Source organism: Sparus aurata, chromosome 14 (genome assembly GCF_900880675.1).
Source record: "Sparus aurata chromosome 14, fSpaAur1.1, whole genome shotgun sequence".
In the NCBI taxonomy this organism is placed as follows: domain Eukaryota; kingdom Metazoa; phylum Chordata; class Actinopteri; order Spariformes; family Sparidae; genus Sparus; species Sparus aurata.
In genome coordinates this window covers 4518811-4535730 of record NC_044200.1, presented here as the reverse complement: position 1 = coordinate 4535730, position 16920 = coordinate 4518811, and the positions used below count along the sequence as shown (strand labels likewise).

Here is a 16920-nt window from a genome sequence, read left to right as displayed (position 1 = left end):
GAATGTATTTTGTAGATGCATATCACTGGAAATCTTTATTTTTGAGTGGAAACTGAATGATAAATGAACATGTATATTTCTGTGCAGGTTCTCACTCTGTAGTCTACTAAATGGTGTTAAATTAGCCCTTTTCTGTTTGATGGCCATTGCCAAAATCCAAAGGCCATGTGGGTATAAACCATGGATCATAAAATGCACAATAAAAGTTCAACCACAGACCTTTTTGGTATGGCGGCACTGTAGCAACCTTTTTTTGTAATATTAAAAACGCAAGGTCGGCTTGGCATAGCTTGTATTGAAAGTAGGTGTGAAAATCTAGATTTAACAGCAACTTCAGTAAGCGAACATCTCTGCAGCGCAGCACACTGACATCTTTGATAAAACATCAACACTGTTGTTTCCTCAAACTCTGCTGATAATATAAGAACATTTTTGGAATGCTTTAAACTAAAATTCTGGCCAAGTCTTGAAAACTGACCCTTTAAAACAGTCCTTTCTGCATGATCAATAGTTTTCTCTTTCTGGGAAAGACTGCCACCTCTATTTTTGTTCGTTGTGTAATAGTTGCATAATGTTCCTAACAAATGACAGTATGCCTCAGTAAGTGTGTTCGTAACAATCAGTGTAAAATGGGTGTGTAATTATTATTATTATTTTTTTTTGCATTTTTAAAGATCAAAAGTTCATGAGCATTTAATGTACACAGTGTTCTGCAACACCAACACATTTTTTCCAGATTAAAGGTTAGATAAACTCAAAGTAGTTATTAGTTTAACTCCACTGGCATTGCTCCAGCATTCACCTGCTGTATATCTGACCAGATTCCCACACGGAACAAGCTCTGATCAAACACACACCCGGCACCATCCACACTCAACTGCCCTGCGCAGGTTCCTGTGGAGCAAAGGTTTACACAGTCGCCTCAAACTGATGGGAGGCAGGGCAGTGACACACACACACACGCAAGTAATGTTGCATTTATTCCACCCATTGCATGTCCCTTTACCCCATAATGTTATAAAGCCAAATGATAACCATCCTGTGCTGTTGCAACGCTGCTTTGCTGATGTCACGGACTGCCTCATGTTACAAGTTAGTAACTTTTTAACAGATGCATGGTCCAAGATGTTATACAGCTAATCAATGTTTGTCCAACTTCTATAAATACCTCACCTCTAGCACTGAACAATATATGAATCACAGTTCACAATATCCAGAACTGGTACTTGCATCCTTTTTTACTCACTCAATGCTGAATGTGTGCTGAGAAACCACAAAGATAAACCAGGGGAGCAGTTGTGATTTATTTGTGAATAGTTTCAACAACATCAAAAAGAGGACTAACGGTAAGAGCACTGGTGGTGGATGTAGCTCAGGGGGTGGGGGTTTTGGGGGGGTCCCACCTCTGCTGCCAGCCCCAGAGATCAACCCTCCTTTCTTCACATCAGACGACTTTTGAAAAAAAACTGCTTTGGCATAAAGGTCGATTCCCTTCAAACACCGATGTTTTGATTGAAAAGTGCTGGTGTCTCCCGGTTCATTCCCTGGCTGCCTCTGTGATCATTTGATCTACACGGTATGACTCAACAATACCCATCAGGTCAGAAGAGTGTGTGGGGTACGGTTGACTGTCAAACAAAACTATAAACAATTTATGCTCCTGGAATAAGAAACAATCCTGGAAGGCAAACGGGGAAACATGCCCAAATCTCTTTAACATTCTGGTACATAAGTTACGTTGTGTCGCCACAGTCAACACAGTGGGTGAAAGCACTAGCAGCTGACTTTTCCACAGACAAGGTGCCAGTGATGGAGATTTCAAACCAAGGTAAGGAGGAGCAGTGGCTCAATTAAAAGCAAAAACATGATTCAGACGTCTACTGAATTTGTCGGATTCAACATGACTGTATTTTGTATTTTTTTTGCCATAATTGTCATCATATCTTGTGGTTGTGGCTGCAGAAGAAAACGTTCAGTACGTCTGGTTACTTCCATCTCTTAAAGGGATGAAGGCCTGATCAGTTTGTACTGTAAAAGGTTTCGCTCCTCATATGACTAAACACTGGCACTTTGTTGTTAAAAATCCTTAACTGGTGCATATCAAAAGGAGGGTTACGGGGTACAGGCACGTTTTCCCCAGGACATATGACCCATGCTAGTGTTACGCACTCTACAACAAGTTACAGGTGATAAACGACAAGACATTCTCCCTTTTCACATCCCAGCAGAGGCTGGAGGACTGAGGGTGGTGGAGTGATGAGGTCACAGGAAGCGGATTCCAGCTCCAAACTGGACACCGTCACATATCCTGCGTGAGGGGAGCAGAAAGAAGAGAGGAATTACTGTCAGAGAATTCCTTTTTATATCGCTTTAAGGTTTTTTTTAAGATTTAATGAATATTCCACTGATTTAATAGCGCAATCATATAACACTATCAGGCTCCAAGACATCCAGTGATCCGTGTATTTTGATGAAAAATAGAATAGATAGAGTTTTACACATGGCAAACTTTGAGCCACACTTTAGAGCAGCCAACATGTCTTTTACATTACAGTGTCCTTTATTGATGTGTGGTTACAAAATCTGGTTGTGGTTCAACCTGATCCGCTTCATCTAAAAACTGACGTCTTTTTTTGTGAAGGTTTGTTTAAAAAAAAAAAAAAAAAACCCCAAACATGGATAAGCAATAGTCCTGTAATATCTAGGAGAGTCAGTGTTTTTCTGTGTCTACCTGTCTCCACTCTGAACTCCCATGGGCACACAGTAGTTGAGCTCCAGCCTGGCGATGTTCCCGAGCCGCAGCACGATGCCCGCTCCGTACGACCAGCGGATACACTCAGCTAGCTTCTGAAGGTGCGCCCGGGGACCGTCGCCTACACACATTAACACCCAACATGTTTACAACCCTGCCTGACACAAGCTCCTCAGTGATATAACTGTCAGCTGGTGTTGACTTCTTTTTAACATTGCAGGTATTTCGTGCGTTCATCGCTTCAGCTCACCCACCATAGTTGAGGTTGCAGAGGTTGCCTGCGTTGAGAAAGAAATGTGTTCTGAAAAGGTCTCCGAAGCCGCCCTTGCCTGGTCTGAAGGGCAGCGGAGTGTAGAGGTGAAGACCACCTGCCCAGTACGCCTCTCCACCCAGATAGTCACCTGGAACACACGCATTATTAGATTGAGACAAGCTGCTCTACTGCACCGCTTAATCAGACACAAACACATCTGTTCTATATAATAAAAAGTCCCCTGTGCAGTGGTTCTTATTACACTCTGCTGCAGCTCCTCGTGTACTTCTGTTCATTTATCTACTTCTTTTTTTCCGAGCCGTGACAGTGTGGCTGGTTTTGTTTTTTTTTTGTCTAGTGATTCTCGTGCACTTCCGTGTCATCATGTTATAATTTATTCCTGGTGACTCCTTTTGTATCGGGAACTACTGCGGAAACGGTTTTTAATTATTTGCCAGGTGTTTATATGTCTGTCTGTCTGTAGAAGCATTTCTGTCAGCGAGATAGCGTCACAACCGTGCAACATACAGTCGAACATTACATGTGATTAGTTGAGATAAAAAATAAGGGCTGAGTTCAAATATGGGTGTGGTTCACCTCATGAGTCCTGAGTTTTATGTAACAATGTAGAATTGGTGTGAAAAAGGTCAATCAGTGTTTCCAACAGCCTAAGATAACATCCACAAATGTCTTGTTTTTTCACAAACCAAAAGATATTCCGGTTACTGTCACAGAGGGATAAAGAAACCAGAAAATTATCTGATTTAGGAAGCTGGAATAAGAGAATTTGGAATTTTTTCTTGAAAAAAGAAAAATGGTTTACGACGAATTAGTTAATTGTTGCAGCTGTACTTGTGGGAATTCAAATAGTCTGCACTGTTTACTGTTTCTATGACATCATTAAATAATTTCCCAGTCTGGAAATAATTTCCCAGTCTGGGATCATTAAAGTAATTCTATCTATCTATCTATCTATCTATCTATCTATCTATCTATCTATCTATCTGACCAGTCTTTACCTTCACTCTGTGGCCCGATGCTGTACATCCCAAACCCTCGCACGCTAGTGGGACCTCCAAGATAGAACCTGGACAAAAATACACAACTACCATTGAACCATCCGCTCAGAGAGAAAAAATACTAAAGAAAGATTAGTGAAAGATTTGATCAGTTTAGACAGTTTCTTAATGAGAACCTTGATTATCATAGAAGCAACTGCTCAAATTAGATTAGATTTTAAATCATTGTATAACATTTTGAGTCCAATGGCTTCAAAGAATAGCCAAACTTTGTTCTCAGAGATCCTATGTTGAGTCCTCATCCAGCAGCCACAGTCTGACTGTGTGTCAGAGCCAGATGACGGCTCTTACATAAATCACTTGTACCTATCAGCGATGCAGGATGGCTGTCCTCCCAACGGATACAGCATCCCACCCCACAGAGAGGCGGACAGGACCTTAGAGAACACACAGAAAAATAATTGTCCTCTGCAGCTGATGTAGTGCTGCTTTATTGTCCACCAGTGCTTCTTTAATGCGACTTAAGTTAATTCACAAACACCATCATGAAAACACTTATTCCTACAATTAGTTTTTGATAGCAAAGCTTGACAGGATGCTTAAAGGATTCAAATAAATGTCCAAAAGGCCAGTTTATATATACAGGGCTCGTACACATTTTTCAAGGTCAAATTCAAGCACTTTTCAAGCACTTTTAAGGGTCATTTTTAAGATTTTCCAGCACCTTACTGCTGGGGTAAAATACGTATCTAAAGGAATACATATACTTGTGATTTTTTTCTTCACTTTTTATCACAATTATGTACATTGTATTATGCTGTAAACATCTAAAATTATATTCTATAATAGCAAAAACTTCAGAAATTAATTATCCAGTCTGATCCCAATTTTGTAAAAGACACAGAGTTATAATGTCAAGCACTTTCAAGCACTTAAACTAAAATCCAAGCACTTTTCAGACCTTGAAAACACAACATTGAAATTCAAGCACTTTCAAGGATTTCAAGCACCCGTATGAACCATGTATATAGTCTAAGAACAGACCTTACCCTAAAACAACGTCCTGAAATCTTTTAAAGACAAATTCTAACGGGTTTGGATTGACTTATTTCTGTCTTACCGAGTCCCAGATGAGCCGCCTGTTAAACTGCAGCTCAACATCTTCTTTCAAGAAGCTGGCATCGCCTCCTGTGTACCCCGCCAGTTCCTGCAGGGCAAACACACACACACACATCAGTTAACACATTTATGAAACTGGACTAAACAGGAAAAATATAACCAGCTGTTTCAAGAGAGGGAGAATCATAGCCAGTCTGCTTGCTGATGGTTTTGTTTGCTTACATATGGCGGCTTCAGTACAAAATTGATACTTTTCATAACCAGTTCAAAGTCCCTTGCATTACGTTTGAGAAAGCCATTTATATGAACACACGTGTACACATACCTGGTTGAGCCGGAGTAAAGTACCTCTGTTGGGGAAAATGGCAGAATTCCTTGAATCGACTGACACAGTGTGCTGCAAAGACACAAAACATTGAGTACTATTAAACTAACGCAGTGAACAAAGATGTTTAATAACCCTTATAAACATTTCCTGAAAATTATATATATCAAAAGGTGTGTGGAAAAGAAAATTATGCTTTCAGGAGATAAAATGATCTAAAACTAAAAATATGACATGTTGGATGCACTCCAGGCTGTACCGAGAGGGCAGATTTCAGCGAGTGTCCGCTCTCTTCTCGCACGGCGAATGAAGCACTGCGTGCCAGACAGCCCAGCTCCCTCCATACACCCTCCCACTTCAACGTGTGGTTGGTCACCCCAAGAGGAAACTGCGGGAGCACAAGATGATGGAGAACTTCAGTTCAGGTGTAAAGCCACCAGTTGCAGGTAACTTGTCAGTCCTGCGTATTTCAACAGCTGTGAGAGTAAACCGTGATTAACAGGATCAAATCCAAGTGTTTGATTGCAATTTGGAGATAGAAACTGCTGTCGTCCTCAAACTCAAACCAACTCTATCTTCTCTTCCTGAATACTCGAGCTTTCAACTTCAAGCTAACATATCTTTGCTCGTCTCTAGCTGAGACTCACTCTGCATTTAGTTAAAAACTCTCTCAAGAAAATACATTTTGGGTCGAGCGTGTTGAAGAAAACATTACATATAAAAGAGTAGAATACGAAGCTAAAATGCTAAATTAATTACTTTTTTTATTATAAACAAATGTGAAATAAAAGAAAAGAAAAAAGGAAACACACACACACAATCAATCACAGCCTCTTACATTGACTTCTGCAGACATGCCTCTGTCCGTCTCTTTTAAGGAGCTCCATGGGAACTGTCCAGTGACTTTGTACAAGTTGAGGGTGAGGCTGAAACAGAGGACAGCAGGTGTGAACAAATGGAACCAACCGACTAAAACCGTCTTCTTGGTGCAATCAAGCTGGCATCCCAGATATGACATCGGTGGTGTTCAAAGCATTGAATGCACTCTATGTGGTCAGGATATTTGCACCTCCTTGAATGCATCATCAACAGACTTTTAAAAGAATTCCCTGCATTCAGTAGTGATAAACCTGTTGTGTATCTAAAAGACAAAAAAAATTAGAAACGTGGACATACTTGCGTTCAAAGTGTCCGGGCTGGGGCTTAAAGAAAGATAGGCCGTATGACGTCTCCTTGGTCCCATAGGAGAACTGGAAGGTGAGTTTCTCAGCTCGGCCCAACATGTTGGGCAGCTTCAGACCCAGCACCTGTAAGACAGGAACGCACACTGTGTCAGCTGATAACCAATCACTTCTGTGATCATTTAGGCACACTAGCATGAGCATCGGCACAAGCTGATGTTATTAACTTATTACAACTTGGTGTGATGATTTGATTTGATTTGATTTGATTTGATTTGGATCTCTTGCAAATCTAGCACAAGGCCGCAATAAAAACATTTTAGCAGCCTGCCAGTTTGTTCCACCTAACAAGCCTAGTGACACTCTTATAGCCAAGAGAGGCTCCAGAGGATGAATGACCCCGACAGGAGCAGCAGAAGAGATCAGTCTGTCAGTGTGAAGCGTGTTACTACAGCCCAAACTATGCCGAAAACAGATATTATTTGCCAGAGCTTCTGCGTGAGTTAACAGTTTGAGTCGAGCAAAAGCCAACGCAAACAATGAAAGCCATCCGATCAGAGGTGGAGCAGGATGGGTCTTAAGAGAACGAGTCTGTCCTCTTGAGCGGTGTGACTGCTCCCTCTCCTGTTCAAACAGAACAGTGCAATGACCCGAAAAACGTGGAATGCATTAACGAGCAAAATAACCAAGTGATATGGTGGCAGATGTTATCATAGTCCCACAACGGTATCCCGACATTTTTTTCTGGCGATATCGTTAAATTCTGTATGTGGTTAAATCCCTATTTTTGATACTACCGGCTGCAACCAGTGCTTTTCTGCTGTGACACGTCAAAATGTCTGCTGTAAAAAAAGGTCAACTGTCACATAACATTTAAACATATTTTCTTTTACAGCAAAGATAAACGTGCGCTTGTGTCGTGTTAAAGAGGATGTGATGAAAACTTAACCCAGCGTCACTATGACCGTCAGCAGAGAATCAGAAAGCACACTATAAAGTAAAAGTAAACTTGGCTATGGCTCAGGAGTGGAGCCAGTGTCTTGTTATCGGAAGGTCTCTGGTTCGATTTTCTCTGGTCTGCATGTCGAAGTGTCCCTGGGCAAGATACTGAACCCCAAACTGCTCCTGATGTGCATCAGTGTATGAATATATGTATGTTGCTTTGGACAAAAGTGTCTGCTAAATGCCCTAAAATGTAAAATGTTAAAAATGTAAACTAGAAATACGTTAGTAAACCAAAGTATGTCTAGTATGTATAGGATCGAGTAAATGCAGTCATGCTCCAGTCCAAGCCTGCAATATGAAGGATAACGGGGTTGGCATGAATAATATGTACACATTTCTCTCACCATGCTTCCTTCATTGTTGCCAACCATGGTGTTGTAGCTTCCCGTCAGCCTCTTTACCTCTGTCACCTCAAATGTTACATCCAGACCGTTGGGCAAAGCGTCTGTGCCTGAGGAGGGAGAGCCAAACAGCGTGAAAAAAGGATAGTTTCTGCATATTCACGCCTGCTAAGCACACAGCCATCATATTCAAGAGAACAAAAACACCATGCGGTCACATTTCAGATGAGTTACCTTCAGACGTGTCAATAAGAACCTCCACATCTTTGAAGATTCCGAGGCGAAGCAACTTTTGTCTGGCAACGTGAGCTTTTTTCATCACCTGCAAACCAAGACAGAAACAAGAGCTCTGAAATTAGCAACCCATATTTACTAGACAACTGCAACAACTTCAAGCTAATGTGCGGCAGAGTCGGAAATACATACGTCGATGAGGTTTTTGGCATGGAAAACGTCGGAGATTTCATATCCAAGTAGATCCTCTTTAGTTCTTCCGAGACCCTGGATGTTGACATGCTGGACGACCACCTGTACTCAAAGAGATTTTCCTGGAGTTACTTAAAAATCACAATCACATATGGATGAGAACACATTCAAAATGTTTTCAGCAGAAAGGTCTACTTAAATTTTCTAAGTAGGGTTTCTTTGACATACTCATTGGCCACTTCAGCATAAAAGGTGACTGGTTAGGCTTTGTTACATTGCACCCTTGTATACAGGTGTCTTAAATAGACTCCTTCAGCTATTCTGCACAACGTGTACAGATTCCTGTAGTACTGAAGCTGAACTGAAAGACACCAAGACTGCTAAAGCAAATTCTATTCAACAGAAATTAACAAATTGATGAGTCGAGGCAAATGCAATTGCAATGCAGTAACTGCTGGAGGAGATGTATGGTGTGCATCTCCAGCAGAGCATATCTACTTTAAAAGATCAGATCAGTCTGGTTGTCATCCACATATCTCGAGAACAATTCATCCAGACTACTCTACACTTGGCAAGTTGTTGCTGAAGAACTGGTGTCTGCTTGACTTCTGCTGATCGCGCCATTTTAATTTCCAACTAGCTTCTGTCTAACTTCTGCAGGTCAGCAAATTGAAATACTTTTTTTTCCACCATTTACACTGCTCAAAAAAAAAAAAAAATGAAGGGAACACTCAATCAAGTCAGTTAAACTTCAGGAATATCAATCTGTCCATTTAGGAGGCACAAGTGATTGTGGATCAGGTTCACCTGCTTCGGTGCAAATCAAAGTGACAACAGGTGCAATGGAGAGGCAAAAACAAGACAAGCCCCAAAAGAAATGGGTTTGCATGTAGGGTTGTCACAAGAACCGATACTTCGATACCAATTCGATGCCGACACGAAAAAAATAATTCGATACTTGCTTTTTTCTGGTACCGTCAGAACCGAATATACAACTTTTCACTCGGCAAGCCGTGTTGATTCTTGGTGGAACTGACGGGGGCAGTATACGTGTGTGAGCAGCACAGAGCAGTCAGTGGCGCTGAAGAAGAAAACCTGCCGTCTTAGAAAAAAATGGCTTCAGCAAGTGAGAGTGAAAGCACAACACGTCGGCTCGTCGACAAGACAGGTATTAAGAGTTGCGTGTGGAAATATTTTGCATTTGAAGTGGATAAATACGGAGCAATTCTAGACTCAAACAAGCCGACATGCAAACAGTGCCCAAGAAGTTTTCAAACGAAAGGAGGAAGCAGGTCAAACCTGGCCAAACACCTCAAAGACAAGCACCCCGACTTGTTTAGAGAATTCAATTCGTGGTATCAAATTAGTATCGAGAATCGTGGAAATTCACAGGTATTGGTATCGACTACTGAAATTCTGGTATCGTGACAACCCTATTTGCATGTGGTGACCACAGACAAAAGCTCTCTACTGATCCTTCCTCACTGATTCTTCTCTACTTTTTAGTTCTCCCAGTGTTCTTGTCACTTCTAGAAGCTAGAAGAAGAGCAGGACTGGCATCTGCTCATTCTGTGTGAGGAGGAACAGGAGGCGCACTGCCAGAGCCCTGCAAAATGACCTCCAGCAGGCTACTGGTGTGCTTGTTTCCGACCAATTTTTCTGAGAAGTGTACATTCTAACCAATTTCTATCACTTCAGCAGATCAGTCCAACTTAAAAAAACAACATTTTTTTTACACATTTTCCCCAAATGTCAATGTTTTTACAGTTGACCAGAGTAAATCGCTAATTACTGACAAATAAATCTTCATAATCAATTTATTTCCCAAAATAAATCACCCCAAAAAATGTATCACCTTTTTATGTCTAACAATAATGTCTTCACCGCTGAAGTTAAACGTCATCATCAGACAACGATATGTTAACAAATAAATCAATAACAGGAAACAAAGTTAATGTTCATGCAATTATTTAAGGTCCTGCATATAATCCTGTTCAGCAGAGCCCTGTTTCAGAAAGCAGGATTAGTGAAAATCCCTGAGCACGTAAAGGCTGATATGAGGGAAATTCTGGATACCCATTCCAGAAAGAGAGATAACTTAAAATCTGGCAATGTTACTGCAGTAACCAACTCTGTGGCAATCCTCACCTCTGGCCGAGCCTGGGGCAGCTGACCGACACACCTTTTCATTTCCTCTATCATACAGTCAATTTAGAAAAACATATCTAAACACATTATTTTGCAGAAGTCTTCATATGTAGAAACATTGAAATCCACATATGTAAATAAGTAAGTAAGTACATTTTTATTTATATAGCACTTTTTTCAAATCAATGTTTGCAAAGTGCTGTACAGGGTACAGTAAACATAAAACATAAGTAAAACATGATAAAAAACAAGCATAAAAGTGAACAACAAGATAAAGTAAAACAAACATACATGAACGAATACGTGCCAGGGAAGATTACTGTTCAGTTGTAGGAAATGCAAGACGATAGAGATGGGTTTTAAGAAGTTTTTTGAAGACATTTAGTGATTCAGCTGATCTGACGGAATAGGGTAGACTGTTCCAGAGGGATGGGGCCCTGACGGCAAAGGCGCAGTCACCCTTAGATCTGAGGAGGGACCGGGGTATAGATAGGAGGCCTAGGTCGGAGGATCTGAGTGGTCTAGAGGTGGACTAAGGGTGTAGGAGTTCAGCAACGTAGGGAGGGGCAAGACCATGAAGGGCCTTGTATGTGAGAAGTAGTGTCTTAAAGTCTACTCTGTATTTTACTGGGAGCCAATGAAGGGAAGCAAGAATAGGTGTGATGTGGGATCTGCGGTTGGTATTGGTTAATAGTCTGGCTGCAGCGTTTCGCACAAGCTGCAGGCGAGACATGGCTGCACGGTTGAGGCAGGTGAACAGAGCATTACAGTAGTCAAGGCGAGAGAAAATCAGGGTGTGGATTAGAAGTTCGAGATGGCTGGTTGTTAGCATCGCTTTGATTTTTGAGATGTTCCGGAGTTGGAAAAAGCAGGATGTCTTTTCCTTTTCTGCTCAATATGACTGCTTTTATGATCAATCTCTCATCCATGTAAGTAAAGAGACAGCGATCTGTGGACATGGTGGATGTATTCATTTTCACCTCCAGTCAATCATTAATCCTCAGCTCAGAACATCTGGTGTCCTTTACAACACTGTAAACATTAAGGCAGCTGTTTCCCTGCTCTGAAACCTTTACTGTGCGTTACTGTATAAATAAAACTAATCCGTATGAAGCTATTGACACATGAGACACTCATTAGCTGTTGATTAGGTGAAAATATTGTCAGTGTAATTACTCAGATTAAACCTTACCATAAAGATCACTATTACTGGGGCACAGGATATCTTGAAATGAAAGGGCCATTAATACACTATGTAACTTGAGTTTCTTGCAGAATCAATGATTAAGACCACTTTCTGGTAGCTTTGTTTAATTACTAGAGCACACCTTCATGACAAGTAGCCCTTTTTGTTCACAGGCAGGATGAGTCTGACCATGTGGATGACTTCACTCATGGTACAAGAATGTCTTTGGCCCCAACAACAGTGATCTATTAGAAACATTTGTAGAAGTGGTATGACGACGGCAGTAGCTGTTTAACAGGTAACATTTCTGGCGGTTTGGAACGCATTTAGACACACTTGGTTTGGTTTTATGGCCTCAAAGACACTGTCTCAAAGCATGCTGGGAAACTCCAACCACTGACCCAAACGTGACGATATCTTATCGGTTTGTGTCTCATTTTCATCTTCAACTGCTTCCACCTGCACTTCAGTAAATATAGCCTCATACAAAAAAAATGATGTAGATTTAACTACAGTAAAATGTCAACACCATCATCCATCAAGGGAAATCTGGTTATCGACAAACGTGTATTACGCTGAATAAAATGATAGTGTTACTGGCTGCTTTCTCCACTCCTGTTTATTGATGATGGCTTCTTCCCTTTAGACATCCATGCACTTGGCCCCGGCTGAATGTACTCAGACCTGATTGAACTCATTCTGATCCTGTTTGGGGAATGAAAATCCTGAATTTCCCACGTCAGGCTCCGTCTTCTCTGGGTTTAGATTTAAGATCAGAGTTAGTTAAGCCTTCTATCTGAAACGGCGCTCGGATATCTCTAACTTGTTTACTTAACTTATTTTTTTATTTATTTTTTAAAGATTTTTTCTGGCATAGACACCTTTCTTAAGCAGTAGACAGATAGGAAATATGGGAGAGAGAGGGGGATGTGACATGCAGCAAAGGACCTCCGGCCGGAATCGAACTGGGGTCAGCTGCGTTCATGGCGTGCGCTCTAACCACTCGACCACCTGCGCGCCCGTTTACTTAACTTCTAAGGTAATAATGAATACATCATCTCGGGGGTAATTTTCTCTATATATTTTGAGGTAATTATTGTGGTAATTCGAGGGTAATTTCAAAGAAGTTGCTTGGTAATTACCACCTACTTTACCATGACGTTCCAGACCTGTAAAACGAAGTGTTACCTATTTTGTTAGGCTTGTTTTTTTGTTAAGCACTGCAAGTGGCAACTACTTGTAAATACCAACATTTCATATTTTACAAGAGCTACGGTGATCCAAGTTCTAGCAGTACTCACATCTTTGTTTTCAAGGATCTCCTGTTTGGCCTCCTGCGCCACATCTGGAGCGTCCACCAAGTCATCAGGGTTGACGCCCAAGTCCCGGCCATGCATCGGGAGCGGGTCCAAACTCTGCACCAGAAGAAGAACGACGCTTTAAGGGCACTGCCGACACAAACTCATGCAAAGAAACTCAGCAGCCCTGTGATAAATCCTACTTACTCAATGACTGTGTCCACTGAGTTTGCATTTTGTTTTATTCACAGGTGATAAAATAACAACAACACTTTATAGTTAATCCTAACAAAGTCCAATCCAAAAAACATAACAAAGAAGTATGTATGGCACTTTTCTTTTTTTTTGCTGTTGTCTGGAGGAGAAAGGGCAGCCCAGGCAGTGGGTGGGGCTTTCAGAGAGGACACAGCCAGAGTCTGATGTCCTACAACCAGTCAAAGTCACTGCACATGGTGACAGTTGACTTATTCATGTGGATGTATGCAAGATTCACAAGAATATTCATATTATCACAGGAGACCTTATGTGTACATTTTAGCGATAGGGGTTAATACCTCAACCCTCTGACTATGCTAGAGGAGGGACATGTTCTGAATTGAATGGGCCTACATGTTCTGGGCTAATGTTAGTAAAATGGCTCCTCGTGGTGTTGTTTTATGTAAATAGCAATCGAAAGGCACCATATATGTAACGTTAATACAATAATATCGCCATGACTATGATGACTTTTGTTAAATAAATATGACCTATACTTAAAAATGACGTTCAGTCTACATCGACGGTATTGTGGGTACTTAAATTAGCCGACGGCAAAGTTACATGGTTTCATCAGCTACAGCCCGCCGGTACACACTCATGTTCAGCCGTCAGTGTGCTTTACTGTTCGTCTTTATCTAATTGTGTGTAACAGTACACCGAGTACAAATACTGGCCAGTGTACAGCCTTCCTTCAGCATTGACTGGACAGGGAGGTCAGGGTCAAAAATCCGCAGGAAGGCCAGCTGTCAGGAAGAAAACGAGTTTACCTTAGCATGGACAGTCCCCATCTTAACTATCCGCTACTAAAAGCCTCTTCGGTCAGGGACGGCTGCTCTGTGTACAGGAGAAAACTGATAAATGACAGCGGCTACTTTCTCCCGCACCAAACCCCCTTCAAGCGAGACGCCATGACAGTCGGTGAGATCTCGTGCTGCATTCAAGTACTCCTCGTAATGTACGCCAACCCAAATCTCTCATTGTTCTCAATCACGTTGCATATAAATTACTGCGCATTTTTACTTTTTCCGTGTGAAAGCTGCCACACAGGAAAATGTGAATTACTTCATCGCAAGCAATACACAAAATAAACGTTTTCGCAGAATTAATAAGCGGAATGAAGACCTGCAACTGTACAGGTGTTGAAACGTTGTCGTTCTACAGTAGGTTTATGATAATTAGTAGCCCTCAAGCACACTGTCAGTCCTGTGAAGTGGTTGCCGTTGCAATATTGCATTGTTGCAATATTAGGAAATTGTAAAGTGTTAACTATTACAATGGAGAAAATGAGTGACGTTCACCAGGAAGCAGAGTGAAAAGCAACAAGGGAAGATGATGAAAATCAAGTTTTTTAAAGCAGTGCACATTTCTTGTTAGTAAACGCATCACCTTGTCTGCTCTCTGTGATTGGCCAGTTACGAGAATGCGCTGAAGTGGGCGGGGTGCGACCAAAGTCTCGTTGAAGGAGTCTCTCCAGCAGGTGGCGCTGTCACTCTTCGATTCGCCGAGGTTTGCTTCCACACTGCAATCTAACGGAAAAGAAACTGGCAGCAGAAAATTATATATATATACATAATATATATATATATATATATATATATATATATATATATATATATATATATATATATGTGTGTGTGTGTGTATGTATATGTATATATTATACTATATAATTAATAGCTAGTTACCTTTGACATAGGAGATATTAACTTGACAGTGATGATTGCCCTCACCTTTACAGAACAAGGGAACAAGCATAAATTGACAAATACAGAAAAATATAATGTATTACATAGATTAGAGTCCATTTGTATTAGACAATATGCAAATAAATTGTCATTTTGCTCCAAAAATACATGTAATGAAAATCAGTTTTGACAGTAGATTTTTTATATTACTACTATGTATTTAAACAGCAATTACTTAAGATACCTTTTTTTTTTTTTTTTTTTTTTACAGTGTATGAAAAACAGCAATAATTGGTACATTTTTCATCATAGTGAATATATGATATTTAAACTATTAAAATATATATTTAGATAGATAAGGTTTTGACACTAATTTGAAACATGCGCCTGTGTAAACCCTTCACATCAGTCTAATATGTAATAAAAAGGGCAAAATATTGTCATGACATAAGTACCTCAATAGTGAAAAAGACAAACCTGGAATGTTGATATATTGGGTTAACATGTATGGAAAATACATTTCTGTTGCATGAGGGACACAGACCTTTACAATTTTGTCCAGAACCAAACAAAGCAACCAGTATACCTATAGTGGATACCACCCTGCCTGAGGTTTGTGTGTATGATCATTTCACTAATTTAATTGTTTAAGATTCTTAAACAAAGGTTTGACATACGTGGGGAATAAGGAGGCAGAAAATGGGAGCAACTGATGACCCTTACTGCAAACAAGTAGACGCTATCATATCTGGAAGTGGATACATCTAAGGATGATACGGACAGAAGGGCAACAGATCAAGGAATGTACACCCCACTTGTTTTGTTTTCTTCTTTCTACTTTTCTTTTTGAAAATATATTTAAATTTCTGCAAATGATAAGTGCCAAAAAGCTTAGTAAGCTTAGTCATAATTGTAATTGAAATAACAGGGGTATTAAAACGACAGCTGGCTTTAGCATCAGGTAAAAATGCAGGAGCCACCTTAAAGCCTTTACATTTTAATGTTTTAATGCATGTAGGTAGTGTATTTTATTAAAAAAAGGTCCAATCAGTCAAATTGCCACACACTAGTTTACAACATCAACAATCGCTGGCTTTGGGGGCCCCTGAAGATCAGGGGCTCTGGATCAGTTGCCTACATTTGCTGCTGAAGGTAATCCATTCCTGAGCCTTGATGTCAAACCACTAGATGTCAGTGTTTCTCAACCCTAATCTTTCATGGCCTTTAAAAAGAAATGTGAGTTAGCATCAGAGTACAAATGACTGTACTGAAGCCCTCACTTACTCTTTAATATGGTCCCAGCTATACAAACACCTATGTGTTCCCAAATGCGGTGCATGGCCAACAATGTAGTTTAGATTTAAGATTTAAAACTGTGTAATAATCTGTTAAACAAAACCCACCAAGAGCCCCTTAAAAATCAATGATTCTCAACCAGATGTGAGCAGATTGTAAAGGGACTGGAAAAGATAGTCTCCGATTCTTTTGAATCATTATTATTTATTTCACAAAGTAAGAGTAAACTTCTGAAAATGTAGGCTACATTTATTTTCTTTCTTTTTCACACTTTTCCCACCAAAACCCCCCCAAACATTTATTTATGGTTTCATTTTTTATCTGAGGTCTTTTTTAGGCTTGGGGGACCCTGGATATCTCCACCAAGTTGGTACACCGCTCAGTGCTCATTAAATACACACACACACACACACACACACACACACACACACACACACACACACACACACACACACACACACTCACTCTCTCTCTCTCTCTCTCTCTCTCTCTCTCTCTCCTCTCCCTCCCCTCTACCGGCACAAACAAGCCAATCAGAAGGCTCCAATTGCCTCCGCTCTCTCCTGCTGTTCACTCTCTCTCTCTCTCTCTCTCTGTCTCTGTCTCTCTCTCTCTCCGCCGCTGTGAG

General features: G+C 40.7%; 1 protein-coding gene across 1 annotated transcript; it reads right to left on the bottom strand.

Annotated features, from left to right (window-relative positions):
* Nucleotides 1-1282: 1282 nt before the first annotated feature.
* On the bottom strand, nucleotides 1283-14268 carry samm50l (sorting and assembly machinery component 50 homolog, like). The gene is made up of 15 exons (XM_030440471.1): nucleotides 14079-14268; nucleotides 13057-13170; nucleotides 8422-8523; nucleotides 8230-8317; nucleotides 7999-8105; nucleotides 6645-6775; nucleotides 6307-6394; nucleotides 5728-5856; nucleotides 5469-5540; nucleotides 5145-5231; nucleotides 4391-4461; nucleotides 4025-4092; nucleotides 3007-3153; nucleotides 2732-2873; nucleotides 1283-2308 (listed from the first exon to the last, which is right to left on the bottom strand). Exons 1-15 carry the CDS (start codon nucleotides 14097-14099, stop codon nucleotides 2263-2265), a joined length of 1413 nt encoding a protein of 470 aa, XP_030296331.1. The 5' UTR covers nucleotides 14100-14268; the 3' UTR covers nucleotides 1283-2262.
* Between the last annotated feature and the right edge of the window lie 2652 nt (nucleotides 14269-16920).